The following is a 22,027-nucleotide window of genomic DNA, read 5'->3' as shown; positions in this document are numbered from 1 at the left end:
TGTCGGTCACCAATGCGGAGGTTCAGTCAAGTCGAGTCAATGGTCCGAATCGTGACGAGAGTCGTTTTTGGCAACAGAAAATTTGTCCCCTTCATGGCCCCGGGAAACTGAGATGAATGATGCACCCCCCCCCCCCCCCCCCCCCAGTCCTCATATACACATTCTCGTAGTTCTTTAGCCCCTGACCAGCCCCCGTGTTTGGTGGCTTCGCAAGGCCACCTGGCAGAAAGTCTACGGAGAAGCCTGAGATAGTGTTTGTCACAGGTCATTGCGAGAATGACGAACACTGCAGACTACCTAGATCAAGAATCAACAGAAGCAGCGGATGTTTAAAAGACGGCTAAGGTTCGGATCTCAGTTGTGTTTTGACAACATACTCGGCTGACCTCGCTCTAATAGATGGCAATGGCGTTCTGCTGTCTATAATAACTTGAGAAAATGCCTTCTAGCCTAACTATAGACGGCCTTTCTGTTGACCGCTGTCACAAGTTAGCTTAGATGTGTAGCTGAATGTGTTCATCACAACCTTAGTTCGGAACCTGCCGCTTTATATGAGCTGGTGGTATATTCTGCTGCATATGTTGTCGCCACGTCAGGCCTCTAATTCTTTCTCGGGAATGTCCATTGATCCCCAAGAAAAGGTATTCTTTACGGCCATGTGAGGCACATTCCCAGGTGCGTCGGAGAGCTCGGATGTACGAACAGAGAAGGCAGTGATCAATGTGGAACTGGGTCACGCCGACATGAGTCCGTATATGGCGAGTCAACATGCTGGACAGCAGAAAATACCGAATGAAGCGAGGCTAGAATTTATGTGCCTCATCGCGCATCGCAACCGCGACTTGCAAGGTCTATGCCATGGTACCGAAACAGAGACGGTGGCGTACCCACTTCACAATCAAGGATCCGATGAACAGACCGGCAAACTCGGGCTCCTGAGAGCTGAAGTTGCTAGCCCAACGGTATAGTGGATCCCAAGGTTGTGGGATCAAGAATGTCCCTCTTGATTTGCTAGGGTATCGTCGACTGGCGTGGTGTACACTGCAAAGAATTGTGAACGACTTTCTACATGCTGTCAGGGCAAGGTCGTGCTAATAGGACTGTTGGAGCTCTTCTTGCGGTCATTACAGCTTCGCGAGGCTCCTCAGCTGAAACTCAGAAGCACAAATACTAATCTGAAATGGCATGACAAATGAAGAGGAGATGGTCGCGCACGCATCAGATCATGGACCTCGGGGCCGAAGCCAGATTGCCGCACGCTAAAAAAACTGGAAGACTACCTACCTACCTACCTACAGGTACTGTATCCGGCGCCCGCGAGTCAGACCAGTCCATGATGGGGCTTGTTTGCCCCACTTGCTGGCATCGGTGACTGCGGCTGCCACTGGGTTGCAGGTCAGGTGCTGTTCTTCATTGTGTAAGTGGCTTGAAGCAAGGAGGCGATATTGATATGTCGCTTACCATGGAAGAAGAGCTGAGGTTCCCTGTGGTGCCTTGTTGTTCAACTGCTGGCTCAGCGTGACACCGTGATCCCCATTTCCCGCGTGTCGCCCACCAACAACACGCTGTCCGCTGCAAAGTTCTGAGCTCAGTGCTTTGCTTCGTCAGTTAGCAAGTTGACGGAGAAACACAAGTTTCCCATCCAGGAGAGAAACTAAGAAACTAAACTACCAGAAACACAGAGCGCTCATCATGTCTCTTGTGTCTCTGGTCCGCCGAGGGGCTATAACGCGGATATCTTGTTAATCTTTCAATGCTGTGGGGTAAGTATGTAAATGGTCGATGGCCAGGTCTTCAGACTCCGGGTGAGGGGACAAGATGCGCCACGCGCCGAAGCTGAACATTGGCCATGTACGTTCGAGCGCGTGTTACTGCATTCCGGTCTGCACCGGGCCCTCGGAGGTAGCGCGAAGTGTGGACGAACGTGCATCTTAGCTGTTGTTTTGAGGCACGATTAAGCTATCTGCACGCCTACGCTCTATGCTCGTCCAGTCCATATCTCTCTCCCATTGGTATGGGTTCTTGGATTCACCTCGCCTTAACACATGAGGCGCACCAGCCAGGAGGAACCGAACAAGGCAAAAGAGGATCCAAGCTGATACGTATTAGAGGGCAGACGCATAGGAAAAGGTGGCTGACATCTCATGTTGGCTCTGGTCTAGGCAAATAGCTTCACCCATGTCACCACGTCACCTGCCGGCACTGCGAAAGCAACATGGCTTATAAGGCGTCGACTCTGCAGATACTCGTTCCAATCGCCAGCGCTCTAGCCCCGCAAGATCGCCAGGACTACCCCACATGAACCTCCACGAAGCACACCAAACCTCAACGGCACCAACGAGTCGACCATGTGCACCATGTCTGGTGTTTTTAGCGATAGTTAGCGTGCAAGACAAGCTTTCAAGCCGTTAGCGTGCATAACAAGCTTTCAAGCCGCCCACTAGTTATCGTTGATGGTGGCATTCACTTGGCCAGTGGCATTCACTTCGCCAGTGCCAGTGGCATTCACCTAGCAGTGGCATTCACTCGGTCAGTGGCATTCACCTGGTGCCATATGGCCTGTGCAACCAGTGCCTCCCAAAGCGTAGTGCCAGACACCCTCCTGCCCTACAGGAGACACACCTTTCTTCTGCACTTGACCTCCTCCAACAATTATGCAACCAGTCCACGTCAAAACGGCTGGTGATTAGCTCCGTCCCCACACAACACAACACCCACAGTTTCGAGCTAGTCGGCAGAACGGCATCCCTCAGATCATCATCTGAGCGAGTGATTCAGCGGACTCCAGCAAATCGCTGCGGCTGTCAGCTCACTCCAATGTGGTCACTGCTTCTAACCGTCTGGATTCTCGCGGTCTCCGGTGAGAGAGTTCGGCCCTAACCACTACCTGAACGTAACACGGTTACACGCTGACGTTGGCAACCCGCGCAGGTCTCAAAAGGCCCGAATATGGCTGAAGCCCACGATGTGATCGCGTGGGAAAGAAAAAAACCCTCCGGCGTACCAAGACTGCGGTTTCCTCAGACCAAGTCAGTCTGTTGCCGACCGGGGCAAGAGCCCCCTCTCCCCCCAAATATTGTTTGGTCTTCTCCACGAAGCTTACGCCGTCGTTACGAAGGAACCCCAGCCAGACTACCCCGGCATGCAACTTCTCCACCGCCCCCTCCATCTATTCCCCGGCTTAGCGGGTGGCGCCAGGCGAAGGCGCATGGCTGGTTGGCGAGTTACCCGGATTGGACTGTGAGCTGACCACGAAGACATCGAACATGTCATAGAGCTACTACCTCGAGTCAACCTCTGTTGCCCGAGCTCAAGCTCCTGACGGAAGGAGCTTTTGTGGTTATAAAGGTTACAGCACCGCCGTTAGCTGATACCCTTTTTTGACCAGGCAATCCTGAAATCGACTTCTACACAAACCGAAGTGCTCTTTCCAACCCAGATCCCTCAGCACTGGTTGACACTGTCTCACCATGACGTCTGCAATTCGCCGATTGTCGGTGGTACACGACAAGGCCGAAGGCAAAGCTTGGCCAGCCATTGTCATTGGCTTGTTTGTTGCCTTCGGCGGTATTCTGTTTGGGTCTGTACCGACTCCTCGCGCGTGTGGACCTAGGCTATCCGGGGTATCGACTGACGCTTGATTCAGATATGACACAGGTACCATCTCCGGCATTATGGCCATGCCATACTGGAAGACCACGTTCTCGACGGGCTACCGCAATACCCAAGGTGAGCTTGACGTCTCATCGTCCCAGGCCTCAGCTGTCGTATCTATCCTTTCGGCTGGTACCTTCTTCGGTGCTTTGTCTTCGCCTCTCTTCGCCGACTACATCGGACGTCGCCTCGCGCTTGTCGCCTCGTCCGTCATTTTCATCTTGGGCGTGATTCTTCAGACGATAGCTACCAGTTTGCCTCCATTCCTGGCTGGAAGATTCTTCGCCGGTTTCGGAGTCGGCGTGTTGTCCGCTGTGGTGCCACTGTACCAGTCTGAGACGGCTCCAAAATGGATCAGAGGTGCCATCGTCGGCGCCTACCAGCTCGCTATCACAATTGGATTGCTGCTAGCCGCCATTGTGGACTACTCTACCAAAGATCGCAACGACACGGGCTCTTATCGTATCCCCATCGCTATTCAGTTCGCTTGGGCCCTGATCCTCATCGGCGGTATGCTTGTCTTGCCCGAGACGCCTCGCTACCTCATCAAGAAGGGCCAGTTAGACAAGGCTGCGAATGCGCTGAGCAGACTGCGCAGGCTTCCTTCCGATGCGCCTTCGATCCAAACTGAGCTACATGAGATTGTTGCCAACCACGAATTCGAAATGTCTCTTGGCAAGAGTAGCTACCTCGACTGCTTCCGAGGTCACATGATCAAGCGACAATTAACCGGAATGGGACTCCAGGCCCTTCAACAGCTCAGCGGAATTAACTTTATATTCTACTATGGAACTCAGTACGTATAAATCAGGCAGTCAGTGGATATAGCGTAGACGGCTCTAACCCTAAGCTTATAGGTACTTTAAAAACTCCGGCATTAACAACGCATTCACTATCCAGATGATTACATCGAGTATTAACGTTGTGTCTACCCTTCCTGGTTTATATGCCGTTGATAAATTTGGTCGTCGACCGCTGCTGCTATGGGGTGCTGTGGGCATGTGTATAAGCCAGCTGCTTGTAGCAGTCCTGGGCACATCTACTACTAGCCAGGACTCATCTGGGAACATCATCGTCCACAATGTCGATGCGCAGAAGGCTGGCATTGCTTTCGTCTGTATTTATATCTTCTTCTTCGCTTCGACTTGGGGTCCTCTCGCCTGGGTCGTTACAGGTGAAATCTTTCCCTTGAAGTTCCGCGCTAGGAGTTTAAGTATTACTACGGCCACTAACGTAAGTTTTATAATTCCTAGCCATGACTATTAACCTTATATGCTAACTCATATATATAGTGGCTTCTCAACTGGGCTATTGCCTATTCGACCCCCTACTTGGTTAACTATGGCCCGGGAAACGCTAACCTGCAGTCTAAGATCTTCTTTATATGGTTCGGGTGCTGCTTCCTCTGCATTGCCTTTGTCTACTTTTTCATCTACGAAACCAAGGGGCTATCCCTAGAAGAGGTAGACGAGCTGTACACGGAGGTTTCTTCGGCTCGCATGAGTGCTGGATGGAGGCCCAAGACCACATTCATTCAGCGCCAGAGCGTTGCGCAACAGGGTGGAGTCCAGAATGGCGATGAAAAGGGAGATGCGGCGCACCATGACGACAAGCGCTCTGTTGAGAGAGATAGCGTCTGAACGACGCGACAAAGCCATGACTAAGAGCCCAACCAGTCGCGCTCACTTCAAGGCGAATCCTTCCACATTGGGCGCGATTGATTGAGCTTTACCTGTAATTTTGTTCGGGATACGAATCACGGCACTTTCTTCAGTATTTACTACTCAGACATTTGTAATGAGAATCACGTCAAGCAATATTTGTTAAGCCATCGAATTTTCCATGCGGTTTATTGTTAGCTATTTTGAAATACTTCCGTCCTACGCGCCTTCGCTAATTGGCGTGCACGGTTGAGTCGTGCACTCCGGAATCTTGTAAATTCATTGAGTGAAAGACTACAATTGCATGATGGGATAATCTGGCAGGGTCCAGCCCTTGACGTCGTCGGATGCAAAATATTGGGCAAGCTTATCCACTTGAAGCCATGATAGCGCCCACCACGCCGAGTTCGAAACCCAGACCCAGAACCACGAGCTTGGGAATGCAATCCAGGGACGCCAGGGAAGAGCTGCTGTAGCCTGTCGACGATGGGCCGTAGCGTTTTGTTGTAAGCTAGCAAAGCACCGTGGGCATCACTAATTCCCTCCTTATCTGCGCCTCCACAGTGTGTGGCAATCTCGCCTGCGAGGACGTAGGCTCCGACAATAGCAGACGTAGTGCCCAGTCCAGTGACGGGGCTGGCGCAGTGCGCAGCGTCTCCCAGGAGGACGACTCGCCCCTTCGACCAAATCTTCGTTTTGACTTGTGCAGTCTCCTGGCAGTAGAAATTTCTCGTCTCGTTCATGCCCTTCACGATACGTGATGCTTGCCATCCCTCATTCTTGAACAATTCCGTGTAGAGTCGCTTTTGAGCATCAGGATCCCGGGTGGCCATCGAATCCCGCAACGTTTTCCGAAGGGCATCATCACGCGGATAAATGCCCAAGTACGCCTGCACAGTTTCTGGGTTGTCGGCGCGCAGGCACATGCTCTTGTTGGGGGAGGTGAAAACGGTGCACTAGTTGGTATCAACTGTTTCCCGCGGGATAGTGAAGTAGCAGAAGAAGCCGTTCAGGTGAGTGTACCGCTCTTCCTCCGGCTGCATAATCATCCGACGCGTGCGAGAGCTCTGTCCGTCGGCTCCGATGACAAGGTCGTAGGTCTCAGCGGTGCGCGTCTTCAAAGGCAACGTTCACAGCATTGCCTTTCTGCTCGAGTCCCTCGACAGTGGTGCCGAAACGGAATTTGGCCCCACGTGCTGTTGCGGCGTCGGCCAAAATGCGCACCAAACTACCGCGCATTATCTCAAACTCGGAGGTGAATGTCTGGGCGCCCTGTCCGGTCTTGTTGGCGCGAAACATTGCCTGGCGACGGTTCTTGGCGTCAACGAATTGAATGCCCTCCTCATCCACAACGTGGGCGCGGACTTTGTCGACGAGCCCCATGCGACGGATGACGCTCACGGCTTGGCCGCGAAGGTCGATCTGCTGGCCTTGCGCGCGAAGCGACTCTGTTCGTTCGAGAATGGTGACATCGTGGCCGAGGGGAGCCAGCCAAAATGCAAGAGTGGGGCCGGCGATGCCACCACCGATGACCAGAATTTTTAGTGCTGGCATGGTCGTTTGAATGAATGACGGCAATCAATGTTGTCTCTACGTTGTGTCACTTTTCGCAATCCTCGGGAAGCGCAGATTGTCTCTCTGTTATATTGTATTCTTTCCCAGCCCGTCTCTGCTCTGTTCACTTAGGATCAGTACGGTGGTACGAATCAGATGAAGCACGTCCAAGTCATGACGTCATGACCCGGTGCCGAAGAACGAGGTATTAGTCTGGAGTGGAAACGCAACGTTATTTGGAACAGTAGCAGTGTGCAAAACTACGTGTCTTACTCGCGTCGATACGACGTTATTTACGAGCTGTGCCTCCATATCCACTACCTGACATGGTGCCGCCTCCCGGCGCAACAATTGCGATTGTCTTGCGATGCATCCTCTGCAGGGGATGATTTATTCTTTACAATCTGACAATGATACGATTAAATGCCAACTCATGAGTACTGGTTTCTCGAAAGAGGATTCTAGGCTGCATGGTTTCCGCCTTCCATCCAAGGAGTGTAGCAGCGTTGCTTGGTGTCATGTTCCCCACTGGCGCGACCAATCCTCACCAAGCGAGCTCGTAGGCGGCAGCAACCGCGAGCTTCGCGAACTCATACACGTGTCCAAAGTCCACCTTCTCAATTGTGTCTTCGGGTGTATGGATGTATTCGTTCGAGTTTTCGAAGGTCGATTCAAAGATGAAAGCAGACGGGAAACCAACAAGGGTCGCCGAGGCATGATCTGAACACTCATAACCGCATGCAGTGTCAGTCCATCCAAGGGAACAATACTTCGATTAATCAGCTTTAATCCTATCCGTGAACTTTGCCTTACTTACTTTCTCGATAATCTCCCGCAGCCTTTGCGTGAGCTTGGGGTCAACGTTGTCAGTTATGACACCCATCGTCGGCTTCGTGTTAGGCTTGACATAGCCCGTCATGTCGAAATTGAGCATAGCTACAACGTTGACATCATCGCGAGCGTACTCATTAAAGATTGCATTACTGCCCAGGAGCCCAGCCTCCTCTCCTGCGTACCAGTGGAATTCAAGTGTGTGTTCGCTATCTTTGAGGGCTAAGTCGCTGTCGAGGATCGCGCGAAGGGCTTCCAAGATTGTAATACTGCCGGTGCCGTTGTCATCTATTCAATGGTGAGGAAGTGCATATGTCATGCTTCAACTGCCCAACAACGTACCTGCGCCGGGAGCATGACCTTTTATCGGGTCTAGCCCGTTGATCGAGTCTTGATGAGCGCCGAGCACAACTACACCGTTACCATTACCCTTGAGAGAGACAATGATGCTCTTTTGACCCTTCCAGTTATGGTCCACGACCCTGAAAGACGCTCTCTTGACGCCTCGAGACGTTGCGCCACTTATGTAGGCTTGAATGCGGCCCAGAAGCCACTTCGAAGATTGAATGCCGGTCTGTGATTTGTAGTATCGCGTGTGGAATCCAGTTAAACCTAGGAGATTTTCTGCCAGAGCAGTTGCGTTGAGAGTTACGAACTGGTCGAGGGCATTGTTTTGAGGTGGCATGGACTTTGCCCCATCGTCTGTAGACGCGCCATCGGCTCGAGCAGCCCGGATCGACGAGTGTGTAAGGTCGGTATAGTCGTAACCATCCTAGAAGATGTCAAAAGCTGTCTGTGATGCGGAAATAGAGAAGATTACAGCTTCAAGACGTTTTTTCCCGGCTTCCATAACAGTACGGATGCATCCAGGGCCAAGCTCGAGCGTGAAGATCGGCTCGGAGGGCATCAGCAGAAGACCCTCAGTGATGGGGGCGAGAAACGCAATAACGACAGCGACGCGCATGATGCAGTTCGGGAGACAGTCCAAGAAGACGGTCCAGCTCCAAATTGGTAATTAGTAGCTTTAATGATGGATACAGAGTGCTAGGTCTTGGCGTCTTCAAGTGAGAGGAGGTAAAATGATTGCGCAGTGAATAGGATGCAGATTGCCAGCTGCTCGATGACTGTCATGCTCAAGAAGACGACCACATGCTAGCCGTTAACTAAGAAATCAACTGTTACTCGATGCGTTGGCAGCCACGATCGAGCTGACTGCACTGCCTTACGGGCAGTTGCATCCGTGTCCCGGAGTTCAGTCGCTTCCCTCCAGACGACAATCTGGATGCCCGGCAACGATAGTGGAAAGCCTGAGTACCATACAGGTGTAGCAGATGCGTGGCATAAATTACCACCACAATGTGGCACAATGCTTCTGGAGGACGAATGGTTGCGTGCATAGGTACAGTGGTCACAGCTGGTGGTCACAGCCATTCGGCATCACTTCAACGAGGAAAACGAATGCACGGGAAGGTTTTTGTACGATTGAGACCCATGCGAGTGTTGCCCAGTGCAATGATCCACCCATTCTAAGACTTCTTGATTTGCTCCTGGAACTTTTCGGCCCAGTCTGAGAACTCATCCCGGTCCGCAGCCCACGGCTTCGACATATGGTCGGAAATCGTGCGCACGCCCACAAAGCATTGATCCATTGCGTTGTCGATCTCATCTGGGTCCAACTCGTAGAATGCACCTGCCAGTTCGTCAAACTGGTTGGGCAGCTTCCTGAGCAATTCCATCACATTATCCAACCTCTGGGGAATATGCAGGGACGGGTCAGTCGGGAATGAAGGAAGAATTTTCAACCTCCTCTTGACAATTGCTTGGTAGAGCAGCGTGGTCAGACGAAGTCGCTTAAGGCATGAGTCCAGTCGTTCTCGAATCTTATCCGGGTCGTCGCGAGGTATTGTTTGCTGTGCGCCCATGATGTCGTCGACCATCTCTTGCGCTGAGGGCATCATGGAGCCAAGTCCAGAGTCATTATCTTCAGCATCGCCAGCTTCATCGTCCTCGTCGTCGTCCTCATCTTCGGGCACTTCGTCGCCCCATTCTTTGAGCTCTTCCATGACATCCTTCAGCGTCGCGCGGAACTCCTCCACCTTGTTGATAAAACAGCCGCCCACGCCAGCGTTGCAGAAGCGTGTGACTTCATCGCATGCTGCCCAAAGGGTTCCCGTGGCTACGATGCTGCCCTTGCCGGCCTTGCTTGCAGCCCCAGTCTTCTTGTCTCCCGTGAGAATCTTGCCATCTTTCGGGATCTTCTGGATTAGTTCCCTCAGCTCCTTTAACACCGTGTAAGACTTCCAAGCCAGGTCCTTTCTGACGGTGGAAGTGTACCGCTCGGCTGTACAGGTCTGTGCAGCAGAGGCTATTCCCTGGATGGCGCTGCCGACAAGCTCGCGAAGGACCTTGATTATGGCCGACGGCGTGAAAGGCTCATTGATTATCAGCACGGAGATCTTGGTCGAATGGGCACGGATTAGCGTGGCAGAGTCGCGAGCCAGTGCCAGAGCGTCAATCTGCGATGCTGCTTGGTCGATGGTCGACTCTGGTGTGTCTTTGCCGCTGTTGATTTGAAGAAGAACAGGCTCCAACTGCTGTAGAAGATGGACAGTCTGTGCAGCAAGAACATTCAGCCCTTCCACTGATGTATTGACGGCATCGGAAGGCATGTCGAAGCGGGGGGGGCGGAGGGCTTAGGTTTGGGGCGTCACTGCGAATTGCTTGTTGAGTAAATGGGCGTCAAACAATGAAAATATTGGAGGTTGCCCCGCGATTTGGAGGGGCAGTCACTCGAGTGCTCGAACACCGATAAGAGTTTCAGAGGCTATCTCCACGTGATGACGGCTCCAGGGGCCTTCAGACCCCTGTCCGGGCCCGCTGGTGTGTTTTGGATGAGCTGGAGCTTTCTTGCTACTCAGATACGTCAATGCAGCGCTGGACGGACTTGCACAGTTGTCACACTTCTCAACGTGGAAATAACCGCCACGACCACAATGCGGCACAATAAGAGCCTGGTGCTTTTGGGCACCTTTTTGTCAGTAGGCACGGCATCGGCCGCCTCTCTGCCACGAGGCGTTGGCCCTGAATGTGAGTTTGGGAACCTTGTTTACGGCTGCTTCTGTCTGCACTTGGACAATCCAGGCTAACGTATGCAGTTGCCAAGTTCTACGAGACGGATTCCTTCTCGTGCATCAGTCACCCCGACATTCGCTTGAAGCTGGAACAGATTAACGATAACACATGCGACTGCCCTGATGGCTCTGACGAACCGGGCACGGCTGCCTGTGCCAGCATCGACTCCCTCTCCCCACAACAACCACTCCCAGGCTCCGCGTCTGGCACGACGGGCACGGCGCACGCCCTTCCAGGCTTCTGGTGCGCCAATGAGGGCCACAGAGGCTCTTACGTTCCATTCATGTTCGTCAACGACGGGATCTGTGATTACGACCTGTGCTGCGACGGCAGTGAGGAGTTCACCGGTGCCGGCGGTGTGAAGTGCGAGAACCGCTGCGCCGAGATTGGCAAGGAATACCGCCGCGTCGAAGAAGAACGCAAGAAGGCTGTTGAAAAAGCTGCAAAGAAGCGGAGGACCATGGCGAAGGAATCCAAGGAACTGCGCCGCCGTGTTGAAGCCAAGATTGCCAGTCTTGAAATCGAGATTGCTGGGCTAGCTGCGAAGAAGGTTGAGCTCGAGAAGAAGTATGAGGACGCTCAGCAGTCAGAGAAGGGCAAGGTCATCAAGGGCGGCGGTATCGGCGGCAAACTTGGGGTTCTTGTCGGTCTCGCCAAGGAGCGCATCGATGAACTTCGTGATACTCTCCAGGAGATTGCTGAAGAGCGCGAGAAACTGCGCTCCAAGGTCGAAGAGCTCGAGGGTATTCTCCGCAGGTTTAAGGAGGACCATAACCCTAACTTTAACGATGAGGGCGTCAAATCAGCTGTCAAGAGATGGGAGGACTATGCTGCCAAGGCTGCGGATGCCAAGGTCGCTATCACGCAGGAGGAGCTAGACGACGTCCTGTCCGACGATACGGAAAGCACAGGCATCAACTGGAAGGAATTTGAGGAGGATAGCACGACTGACACTGACATTCGTGAGTCTGCCACCAGCTCCCCCCTCCCGAATCACTCGTATGCTAAGATATGACAGTCTACAACTTCGAGGCCTACCTTCCTGCGTTCGCTCGCGAGTTCATCCACACGCAGCTTAGCAATGCCCGACTATGGCTCATCGAGAATGGTGTCCTCGTTGACAACGCGAAGCCTGGTACTGAATCACACCTTGTCAAGGCTGCCCGCGAAGCATCCGAAGCCGCTGGGAAGGACGTCACCAAGAAGGAGAAGGAGCTGGTTGACCAGCAACAAGAACTCGCCAAGGACTATGGTCTTGATGATATCTTCCGGGTGCTCAAGGACAAATGCGTCTCAACAGAGGCGGGCGAGTACGAGTACGAGCTCTGCTGGATGGGCAAGACTAGCCAGAAGTCAAAGAAGGGCCATGGAAACACCAACATGGGCAACTTCAACCGTATCGACCGCGAAATGGCCGATGAGGAGGAGCGCCGGGATGGTAAGGGCCTCGGAAAGGGCATGCGCATGGTACTGCGGTACGAGGACGGACAAAGCTGCTGGAATGGACCTCGGCGCAAGACAGATGTGTGGCTGGCCTGCAGCGAGACGGAGGAGCTGTGGAGGGTCACTGAAGCAGAGAAGTGCGTGTACAAGATGGAGGTCGGCACGCCTGCGGCGTGTGATGAGCTTCTGGAGCCTCCGACGCCCAAGGGCAAGGATGAGCTTTGAGTCGCCTGACACAGATATTGAAGTCATCATCATGTAGTTGCGTCAGGGTTTGGGCACTAAAAGGGTATCATGTTATCGTGTCGACGTCGCAAAGTCAAGCTATTGCTGCCAGAGCATGTCCTTCGAGCTAACTCCTGGCCGCCAGCTTCCTCCTCTTGTTCAGCTCGTCCTGCTCAGCTAACACTCGTGCCGTCAAGTCTGCGGCGAATGCGTTATTGATGCCGCTTGTTCGACTATGTGCATTCTTCTTGACTCTGGACGTCTCTTCGGTTGCTTGACGTTTGTCTGACGCCTCGTCCTTGACGTCTTCAGCCTTGCGCTTCTTCTTGCCAGTAGATTTGTCCTTCTTTAGACTGTGCGTCAGGCCTGCGGCACGGAGGTCTTCCATGCGCCGCACCATTCTTTCTGTCTCGGCCTCATCGACAGGAAGAATGGGTATAATATTACTGCTGGTGAAAGGTTCGCTGCATTCGGGACACGAGTTCTCTCGGATCTGCTTCATGCCTACGTCTGCAAAGACGTGTCCACAGGGCACGAGGTAGACAGATCTGGTCGCAGGTCCTAGCTCCTTCAAGGATACTGGGCATACTCTTGCGTCTTTGACCTTGTCACCAGACCGTGTAAACTTCAGCTTGACAATGTCACGCAGAGAGTGAATGGCTGTGGCGGCAAACGCAGTGGCCTGCGTCTCATCAATGGTGTTTGCGGCGGGGTCGACGGCAGGAAGGAGGAAGTGCAGGGTGGACTCGTAGTTGTACAGACGCCCACGCCAGTCGGAGACAACGGCATCGAGGTCCAGCGGATCATTCGTCAATGGATCATGCGACCAGGCATGAGTGAGCGATTCGTGGGCGTTGGCCTTGAGCTCGCTGACAGTCAGAGCGCGGGCTGCGTTCTTGACAAGTTCGCGGCGCTTCGGTATAGAGCCGCCGTCGTTGCCCATTGTGCAATGAGACAAGATGATTCGTTTTTCGGGTGATGATCAGGTCGCTATCTTGATGGTTCGGTGTCGGCGGAGAGGAGGGGAAAATTGCTTGTCTAGGTGCCTGGGGAATGATGAGAAATGAGTTCGGTCAGAGTTAACAATGATGGTTTGCGCTTAACGATCCAGCTGATAAGATACCGAATCCACTTTACCGTGGAGCTACTGGGGAAGCTCCGCATTTGGCTCCTTACATCTAACTATGTGCTACCTAACGGGCACACTGTGCGCAAGGATCTCCCACTGGATGTGAACTGCCATGCTGATGCCGACTTCAATACAGTACGCAATAGACATACACTGTGCTCTTGCCCCAGCGCTGGCACACTCTCGGCTGCTCGTCTTGTGATGTGCCAAACAACATTCAGCCTCGCCTTCAGAAAGTTAGCCCGAGCGGTTGCGTTTGATCCGAGTCCTTATGCACACACCTGCCAGCGCGTGCATCGCAGATTCTCCCACGCTACACACCGGCAATCGCGATTCCCGACGACGCTTACAACCTGCGCCTTGTCGCGCGCTTCCTTCCACTCCAATCTCGCATCGATTGTGCCCCGCGACGCTATCACGCATCTGAAACGAGTACCTCTACAAAGGCAGTCGCCGTTTGATGGTGTGACCTTTCTCGAGACTGGTGCTCTGGCTCGCCAGTAGCGGAGGAATATGGCGACGCAACAACAGATCGCTCTCGAGCGATTGGAGACGATCACGAGAGACCTCCGATCGAGGTATGTGCCTAGTGCCTACCTTTGCTGACTATGGCTAACTCGCTGCAGTCGGGTCAGTGACGATGTAAGAAAACGCGCCGCTCTTCAACTGCGGGAGCTGGTTCTGGTGTGCCACCGAGGTTCGTGATATCTGTCGTCATTGATCCCACCTAGATACACTACTAACAGTCAACCTACAGATCTTCAGCCGGACCATTTCAACAACATTTACCATGCGGTGAACACCCGAATCACTCAGCTTATTGCTCATGGCAGCGACTCGGCCGAACGTTTGGGCGGTGTCTACGCCTTGGACAGCATCGTGGATATTGATGCAACCGACCAGGCGACGAAATATGCTCGTTTTCTCCAGAACCTGAAGGCTATCCTTAGAGGCAAGGATATGAGCCCCATGCAGGCTGCTGCTGTCACTCTCGGCAAAATGTGTCGCCCTGGAGGTTCCGTCATCAGCGAGCTTGTCGAGTCTGAGACCCAATTCGCCCTCGAGTGGCTACAAAATGAGCGTGTAGAGGAGCGCCGATACAGCGCCGCCTTGGTCCTGCGCGAGCTCGCTAGGCAAGCTCCGACACTAATGTACAACTACGTTGGCTTGGTGCTTGATCTCATATGGAACAGTTTGCGCGACAGCCGACAACTCATCCGCTCTACATCTGCCGATACGATTGCTGCCTGTTTCCGCATCATCCGTGAGCGCGACCAGGAAATGAAGCAGGCCTGGATGGAAAAGGCATACAGCGAGCTTCTCCGAGGTCTCCAGAACGGCGCTGTAGAATACATACACGCGTCTCTCCTCATGCTGAAAGAGCTGTTGGAACAAGGCGGCATGTTCATGCAAGACCATTATCCCGAAGCTTGCGAGATTGTTCTGCGCTATAAGGAGCATAAAGATGGCACCATCCGGAAGACGGTGGTCCTCTTGATCCCCGACCTTGCCAGCTACTCTCCTGCCGAGTTTGACCAGAGCTACCTCCACAAGTTCATGGTCTACCTGATCGGCATGCTGAAGAAGGACAAAGAAAGGACAGATGCTTTTCTGGCCATAGGCAACATCGCCAACTCTGTCAAGAGCGCCATCGCTCCCTACCTTGACAATCTCATGATTTTTATCCGCGAAGGGCTGAGTGTGCAGGCTCGCAAGCGCGGTTCCGTAGACGCCGTGTTTGAATGCATCAGCCGCCTTGCTGTGGCCGTCGGTCAAACACTCAGCAAGTACATGGAAGCGCTCCTCGGTCCCATATTCCAGTGCGACTTGACACCAAAGTTGACACAAGCCCTCGTGGATATGGCATTCTATATTCCTCCGGCACAAGACACCATCCGGAACCGGCTTCTGGACATGCTGAGCATGGTTCTCTGTGGCGAACCGTTCAAACCGTTGGGCGCCCCGCATCCCAACTCCATTACATCGGCACCGGTCATCACTAAGGATGCTAAGGATCCTCAGGCTTATGAACATCGCAAGGCCGAGATCAAGCTGGCCCTGAACACGCTCGGCAGCTTTGACTTTACTGGACACGTTCTGAACGAATTTGTCCGAGACGTCGCCATCAAGTACGTCGAGGACGAAGACTGTGAAATCCGCGAGGCGGCTGCCTTGACCTGCTGCCAGCTTTATGTCAGGGATCCCATCGTGAACCAGACGAGCTATCACGCTTTGCAAGTGGTGGGCGACGTCATCGAAAGGCTTCTCACAGTTGGCGTGTCGGATCCCGAGCCGCCTATCAGACGGACCGTACTGGCTGCGCTTGACGAGCGTTTCGATCGCCATCTTGCCAAAGCAGAGAACATCCGGACCCTTTTCTTCGCTTTGAATGACGAGGTCTTCTCTATTCGAGAAGTTGCCATCTCGATTATCGGCCGACTGGCACGTCACAACCCCGCCTATGTCATTCCCTCCCTTCGGAAGACGTTAATTCAATTGTTGACGGAACTTGAGTTTTCAGACGTCGCCCGCAACAAGGAGGAAAGCGCGAAGCTTTTGAGTCTTCTTGTCCAAAACGCTCAAGGACTTGTTAAGCCTTACGTCGACCCGATGATGTCAGTACTCATCCCCAAGGCCAAGGACCCGACGCCAGTCGTGGCCGCCACCATTCTGAGAGCCATAGGAGAACTTGCCACGGTCGGCGGCGAAGACATTCTCCCATACAAAGACAAGCTCATGCCTCTCATCATCGAGGCACTCCAGGACCAGAGCTCAAGCCTCAAACGCGAAGCGGCTCTCCACGCACTCGGTCAGATGGCCAGCAACTCTGGCTATGTCATCGAACCATATCTTGAATACCCTGAGCTCCTGGAAATTTTACAGGGTATAGTACGCACTGAAGATCATCGAGGTACACTTCGACAGGAAACCATCAAACTTATGGGTATCTTGGGTGCCCTCGACCCCTACAAGTACCAACAGGTCGAACAGCGCCGGCCCGAAGTCCAGCGACGAGCCGAAGTCACCCCGGTCAGCGACGTGGCCCTCATGATGTCCGGTCTCACGCCCTCCAACAAAGAATATTTCCCCACTGTGGTGATCAACTCTTTGCTACAGATCCTCAAGGATAATTCTCTCGTGGCGCATCATCCTGCGGTCATCGAAGCCATTATGAACATTTTCCGGACGCTCGGACTTGAATGTGTCAGCTTTCTCGACAGAATCATTCCGGCGTTTCTCGCTGTCATCAGGGCTGCCTCGAATAAGAGACTTGAGTCTTACTTCAGCCAGCTCGCTACGCTCGTTAGCATCGTGCGGCAGCACATTAGGAACTTCTTACCGCAGATTGTAGAAGCCTGCCAGGAGTACTGGAATCCTAAGCTCGGCCTTCAGCCTACCATTCTGTCCCTTGTCGAAGCGATTTCTCGTGGACTAGAAGGCGAGTTCAAGATTTATCTTGCTGGTCTCCTCCCCTTGATGCTCGGAGCCCTAGAGGTGGATACCTCGGCACGACGCATCCCTTCAGAAAGGGTCCTTCACGCCTTCCTTGTGTTCGGATCAAGCAGCGAGGAGTACATGCATCTGATTATTCCCGTTATTGTTCGCACATTCGAGAAGCAGGGCCAGCCAACGTTTCTCCGCAAACAAGCCATTGAGACGATTGGCAAGATATCCCATCAAGTGAACCTGAACGATTATGCGGCCAAGATTATTCACCCACTGAACCGCGTGCTCAGCAGTGGTGATCCGGCCTTGCGTGTTGCCGCTCTGGACACTCTCTGCGCGCTGATTCAGCAGCTAGGAAAAGACTACACACACTTCATGGGCAACGTGAACAAAATCCTCGCGGAGCACCAGATCCAACATGCCAACTACGAGCTACTCACGAGCAAGCTTGCCAAGGGCGAAGTGCTGCCGCAAGACATTGGCTCTGCCGATCGATTCGTAGATCGAGTCGATGACCAAATCTTTTCCGACCTGGGGTCCAAAAAGCTTGAGATGAATGCCATTCACCTCAAAACGGCATGGGATACAAAGGGAAAGTCGACCAAGGAGGACTGGCAGGAATGGCTCCGTCGCTTCTCTACGACCCTTCTGGCAGAATCTCCCAACCACGCTCTACGTGCATGCGCCGCTCTGGCCAGCTCCTACCTGCCACTCGCCCGAGAACTCTTCAATTCGGCATTTGTTTCGTGCTGGTCTGAGTTGTACGAGCAGTTTCAGGACGAGCTGATCCAGAACATCGAGAATGCGATAAAGTCGGAGAACGTGCCTCCGGACCTGCTGGGACTTTTGCTCAATCTCGCCGAATTTATGGAACACGATGACAAGGCGCTACCAATCGATATTCGTGTCCTCGGCCACCAGGCAGGTCGCTGCCATGCCTACGCCAAGGCCCTCCACTACAAGGAGCTTGAATTCCTCCAGGACCAGAGCAGTGGGGCGGTCGAGGCTCTCATCGGCATCAACAACCATCTGCAGCAGTCCGACGCTGCCATAGGCATCCTCCGCAAGGCCCAGCTCTATAAGGAAGGTATCCAGCTTAGAGAGACATGGTTCGAAAAGCTGGAGCGCTGGGAGGAAGCTCTTGACTTTTATAATAAAAGGGAGCAAGACATCCCTGAAGACCAGGCTGTTCCTGTCGATATCATCATGGGCAAGATGCGCTGCCTGCACGCTCTGGGCGAATGGGAGGCTCTTGCGAATATTGCCGGCAACACTTGGTCCAACTCATCGCCGGAAGTGCAGCGCCTCATTGCTCCTCTGGCCACCGCCGCCGCCTGGGGTCTGTCTAAGTGGGATTCCATGGACAACTACCTCCAGTCGATGAAGCGTTTCTCGACTGATCGCTCATTCTTTGGCGCCATTCTCGCCCTGCATCGCAACCAGTTCCGAGAAGCGTTGAACTGCGTGCAGCAGACGCGTGAGGGCCTCGATACAGAACTCAGCGCCCTGGTCAGCGAGTCATACAACCGGGCGTACACAGTCGTCGTTCGCGTCCAAATGCTGGCCGAACTCGAAGAGCTTATCTTCTACAAGCAGACAGATGAGAAGAAGCGCGCCACCATGCGACGCACTTGGGAGAAGCGCCTCAAGGGGTGTCAACGTAACGTGGACCTTTGGCAGCGCATGCTTCGTCTCAGGCAGCTTGTCATCACTCCCTCCGAGAATATGCACATGTGGATCAAGTTCGCCAACCTATGTCGCAAGTCGGGTCGCATGGGCTTGGCCGAAAAGTCGCTGAAACAGCTCATCGGGACCGAGTCCTCGCTCACGTCCATGATCCCATACTGGAATGACCGGCCCCAGCAGCCCAACGTGGGCCTACCCCGGAACGTCCCATCGCAGATCATCTATGCCATGCTCAAGTTCGAATGGGAAGTTGGCCAGCAACCCGCGAATAAGACTTCGGGTATCTCGGAGAAGACTCTCTACTGTCTGCGCAAGTTTACTAACGATTCGGCGCACCGACACGAGGTCACCAAGGCGCATCTCACCGCTCAAGGACAACAAGGTGTAGACATGAGCCAAGAGTACAACTTCCCGCAGGGTATGGAGGGGGGCATCATGGCGCCTCAGACCCAACGCGCCCTCCAGGACCAGACGGTGCTCCTCGCCAAGTGTTATCTCAGACAGGGCGAGTGGCTCATTGCGCTCAACAAGGAAACATGGCAATACGAAAACGTCCAGGACATATTGACTGCCTACTCCCAGGCGGCCAAGTATAACCCACGCTGGTACAAAGCGTGGCACGCATGGGCGCTGGCCAACTTTGAAATTGTGCAGGCGCTGACCAGCAGGAGCGAGCTCAACCGGGCGGACCAAGCTATGATCGTCGATCATGTCGTCCCGGCGGTGCGGGGCTTCTTCAAGTCTATCGCTCTGTCATCTGGCAGCTCGCTGCAGGACACATTGCGTCTCCTCACATTATGGTTCACGCACGGCTCAAGTGCTGACGTCAACGCTGCAGTCACTGAGGGCTTTACCAATGTTAGCGTTGATACTTGGCTTGAAGTCATTCCTCAGCTCATCGCCCGCATCAACCAACAGTCTCGTCGCGTGCAACAAACCATCCACAGCCTTCTGGCTGATGTCGGCAGAGCCCACCCGCAGGCCCTCATTTACCCTCTCACTGTGGCCACGAAGTCGTGGCACAGTGCCCGCCGCTCCCGGTCCGCAGCGCAGATTATGGATAGTATGCGTCAGCACTCGGCCAATCTCGTCTCCCAGGCAGATGTCGTCAGTAACGAACTTATCAGGGTTGCCGTTCTGTGGCATGAGCAGTGGCACGAGGGTCTGGAAGAGGCATCACGACTATACTTTGGCGATCATAATATCGAGGGCATGTTCTCGACTCTTGAGCCCCTCCACGACCAGCTGGAGCGCGGGCCTGAGACACTTAGGGAGATCTCGTTCGCGCAAACGTTTGGTAGGGACCTGACGGAGGCGCGGGAATGGTGCCGACAGTATGAGTCGAGCCGAGATGTGAACGACCTCAACCAAGCCTGGGACTTGTACTACCAAGTCTTCCGTCGCATATCGCGACAGTTGCCGCAGCTCACGAGCCTGGAACTGCCCTACTGCTCGCCCAAGCTGCTTGGCGCTAAGGATCTCGACCTCGCCGTACCTGGAACGTATCGAAGCGGAAAACCCATTGTCCGTATCATGGACTTTGAGGGCACCTTTTCGGTCATCAACAGCAAGCAGCGCCCGCGTAAGATAACGATTGGCGGCAGCGACGGTGTGCGTTACGCGTTCCTTCTTAAAGGCCACGAGGACATTCGCCAAGACGAACGTGTCATGCAATTGTTTGGCCTTTGCAACACGCTGCTGGCGAACGACTCGGAGTGCTACAAGCGCCATCTCAATATCGAGCGTTATCCAGCGATTCCGCTGTCGCAGAGCTCAGGTCTCCTGGGCTGGGTGCCCAACAGCGACACGCTCCACGTTCTTATTAGGGAATATCGTGAGAGCCGCAAGATCTTGTTGAACATTGAGCATCGGATAATGTTGCAGATGGCTCCCGACTATGACAACTTGACTCTCATGCAGAAGGTGGAGGTCTTTGGCTACGCGCTTGATAACACCACCGGCCAAGATTTGTACCGCGTACTGTGGCTCAAGAGTAAGAGTTCTGAGGCCTGGCTCGAGCGGCGCACCAATTACACGCGCTCTCTCGGCGTCATGTCCATGGTCGGCTACATCCTCGGTCTGGGTGATCGTCACCCTTCGAACCTGATGCTAGACCGTGTCACCGGCAAAATCATTCATATTGATTTCGGTGATTGCTTCGAAGTCGCCATGAAGCGCGAGAAGTATCCGGAACGCGTGCCCTTCCGCCTCACGCGCATGTTGACGTATGCCATGGAGGTTAGCAACATCGAGGGCAGCTTCAGGATCACATGCGAGCATGTAATGCGGGTTCTGCGCGAGAATAAGGAAAGCGTCATGGCCGTTTTGGAAGCTGTAAGTCGAATGCCCCTAAGCTGCTCGAAACGCCCTGAGGATCAATCAACTAACATGACTGCAGTTCATCCACGATCCCCTGCTGACTTGGCGCCTTACCAATGCGGCAAGTCCAACGGGACCAAACTTCCGGTCCGAACGCGAACAGGCCATCGCTGGTCCCACGGCGTCGCAGACAGGTCCTCGCGGCCGTCGGCTTTCAATGCTCGATGCCGACGTGGCACCGACGGAGCTGCTCGCGGCTGCAGGCGGCGATGCCTCCGCACTAGTAGGCGGGCCGCCTACAGCACGGTCCAGGGCGCGCACCAACTCGTCCATCGCGCCGAGCACGAGCCTGGTCAACGGTAATAACGTCATGGACCCCGCGGATGCACAAAATGCGCGGGCAATTGAGGTCCTGGATCGCGTTTCGCAGAAGCTGAGGGGTAAGGACTTCAAGCCCAACGAAGAGCTTGACGTCGTCGCGCAGGTCAACAAGCTCATCACGGAGGCGACCAAGCTGGAGAACCTGTGCCAGCACTACATAGGATGGTGCAGCTTCTGGTAATCCGAAAGACGTTGGTGGCTCAGAGGAAGAGCTTTTCCGACGACAAGAAGCGAGAGAGAGAAGTCGGAGTTGCCGTAACAGACCGCATGGGGAAGGATGGGTCTCAAATGATTGGCTCGGCGTTGGGGGTTATATTCGAGGTCAGTCATGTTTCGTTGTAGGCGTTGTTCTGGAAGGTTAAGGGGCTGCCTGGATGAGGCCTGGGTCTTGGACCTGCTTGTTTTGAGCTCCCCTGCCTTGTTGTTATCCACGTGTAAATAAGTGCAAAGCTTGTAAGGCGTCTTGATCTCCTGCGCGGTTGGGACCTTTGAATCTGAGCGAAACGGTTGTTGAAATATGCACTACGTGTGTCTATTATGACCTGCCGCGGCGCGGTCCAAACAG

At 53.8% G+C, this 22,027-nt stretch overlaps 7 protein-coding genes across 7 annotated transcripts; 3 read left to right on the top strand and 4 right to left on the bottom strand.

Moving 5' to 3' along the window:
* The first annotated feature begins 3,253 nt into the window (after window positions 1–3,253).
* VDAG_09071 (high-affinity glucose transporter RGT2) lies at window positions 3,254–5,483 on the top strand. The gene is made up of 4 exons (XM_009655373.1): window positions 3,254–3,580; window positions 3,647–4,450; window positions 4,512–4,887; window positions 4,947–5,483. The coding sequence occupies exons 1-4, from the start codon at window positions 3,471–3,473 to the stop codon at window positions 5,292–5,294; spliced, it is 1,638 nt and encodes a 545-aa protein (XP_009653668.1). The 5' UTR covers window positions 3,254–3,470; the 3' UTR covers window positions 5,295–5,483.
* Window positions 5,484–6,416: 933 nt separating this feature from the next.
* On the bottom strand, window positions 6,417–6,869 carry VDAG_09070 (oxidoreductase; the record flags this gene model as incomplete). The annotated part of the gene is made up of 1 exon (XM_009655372.1): window positions 6,417–6,869. The coding sequence occupies one exon, from the start codon at window positions 6,867–6,869 to the stop codon at window positions 6,417–6,419; it is 453 nt and encodes a 150-aa protein (XP_009653667.1).
* Window positions 6,870–7,413: 544 nt separating this feature from the next.
* Window positions 7,414–8,664, bottom strand: VDAG_09069 (leucyl aminopeptidase; the record flags this gene model as incomplete). The annotated part of the gene is made up of 4 exons (XM_009655371.1): window positions 7,414–7,596; window positions 7,687–7,988; window positions 8,043–8,472; window positions 8,521–8,664. 4 exons carry the CDS (start codon window positions 8,662–8,664, stop codon window positions 7,414–7,416), a joined length of 1,059 nt encoding a protein of 352 aa, XP_009653666.1.
* A 562-nt stretch (window positions 8,665–9,226) lies between these two features.
* On the bottom strand, window positions 9,227–10,369 carry VDAG_09068 (uncharacterized protein; the record flags this gene model as incomplete). Its single annotated transcript, XM_009655370.1, has 1 exon — window positions 9,227–10,369. The coding sequence occupies one exon, from the start codon at window positions 10,367–10,369 to the stop codon at window positions 9,227–9,229; it is 1,143 nt and encodes a 380-aa protein (XP_009653665.1).
* Window positions 10,370–10,693: 324 nt separating this feature from the next.
* VDAG_09067 (glucosidase 2 subunit beta) lies at window positions 10,694–12,500 on the top strand (the record flags this gene model as incomplete). Its single annotated transcript, XM_009655369.1, has 3 exons — window positions 10,694–10,787; window positions 10,856–11,794; window positions 11,851–12,500. The coding sequence occupies 3 exons, from the start codon at window positions 10,694–10,696 to the stop codon at window positions 12,498–12,500; spliced, it is 1,683 nt and encodes a 560-aa protein (XP_009653664.1).
* Window positions 12,501–12,627: 127 nt separating this feature from the next.
* On the bottom strand, window positions 12,628–13,443 carry VDAG_09066 (DUF602 domain-containing protein; the record flags this gene model as incomplete). Its single annotated transcript, XM_009655368.1, has 1 exon — window positions 12,628–13,443. The coding sequence occupies one exon, from the start codon at window positions 13,441–13,443 to the stop codon at window positions 12,628–12,630; it is 816 nt and encodes a 271-aa protein (XP_009653663.1).
* A 699-nt stretch (window positions 13,444–14,142) lies between these two features.
* Window positions 14,143–21,643, top strand: VDAG_09065 (phosphatidylinositol 3-kinase tor2; the record flags this gene model as incomplete). Its single annotated transcript, XM_009655367.1, has 4 exons — window positions 14,143–14,207; window positions 14,256–14,326; window positions 14,387–21,096; window positions 21,161–21,643. 4 exons carry the CDS (start codon window positions 14,143–14,145, stop codon window positions 21,641–21,643), a joined length of 7,329 nt encoding a protein of 2,442 aa, XP_009653662.1.
* Between the last annotated feature and the right edge of the window lie 384 nt (window positions 21,644–22,027).

This window comes from Verticillium dahliae, genomic scaffold (assembly GCF_000150675.1).
Source record: "Verticillium dahliae VdLs.17 supercont1.23 genomic scaffold, whole genome shotgun sequence".
In the NCBI taxonomy this organism is placed as follows: Eukaryota; Fungi; Ascomycota; class Sordariomycetes; order Glomerellales; family Plectosphaerellaceae; genus Verticillium; species Verticillium dahliae.
Note: the sequence above shows the minus strand (reverse complement) of the source record. Positions and strands in the feature narration are given on the sequence as shown.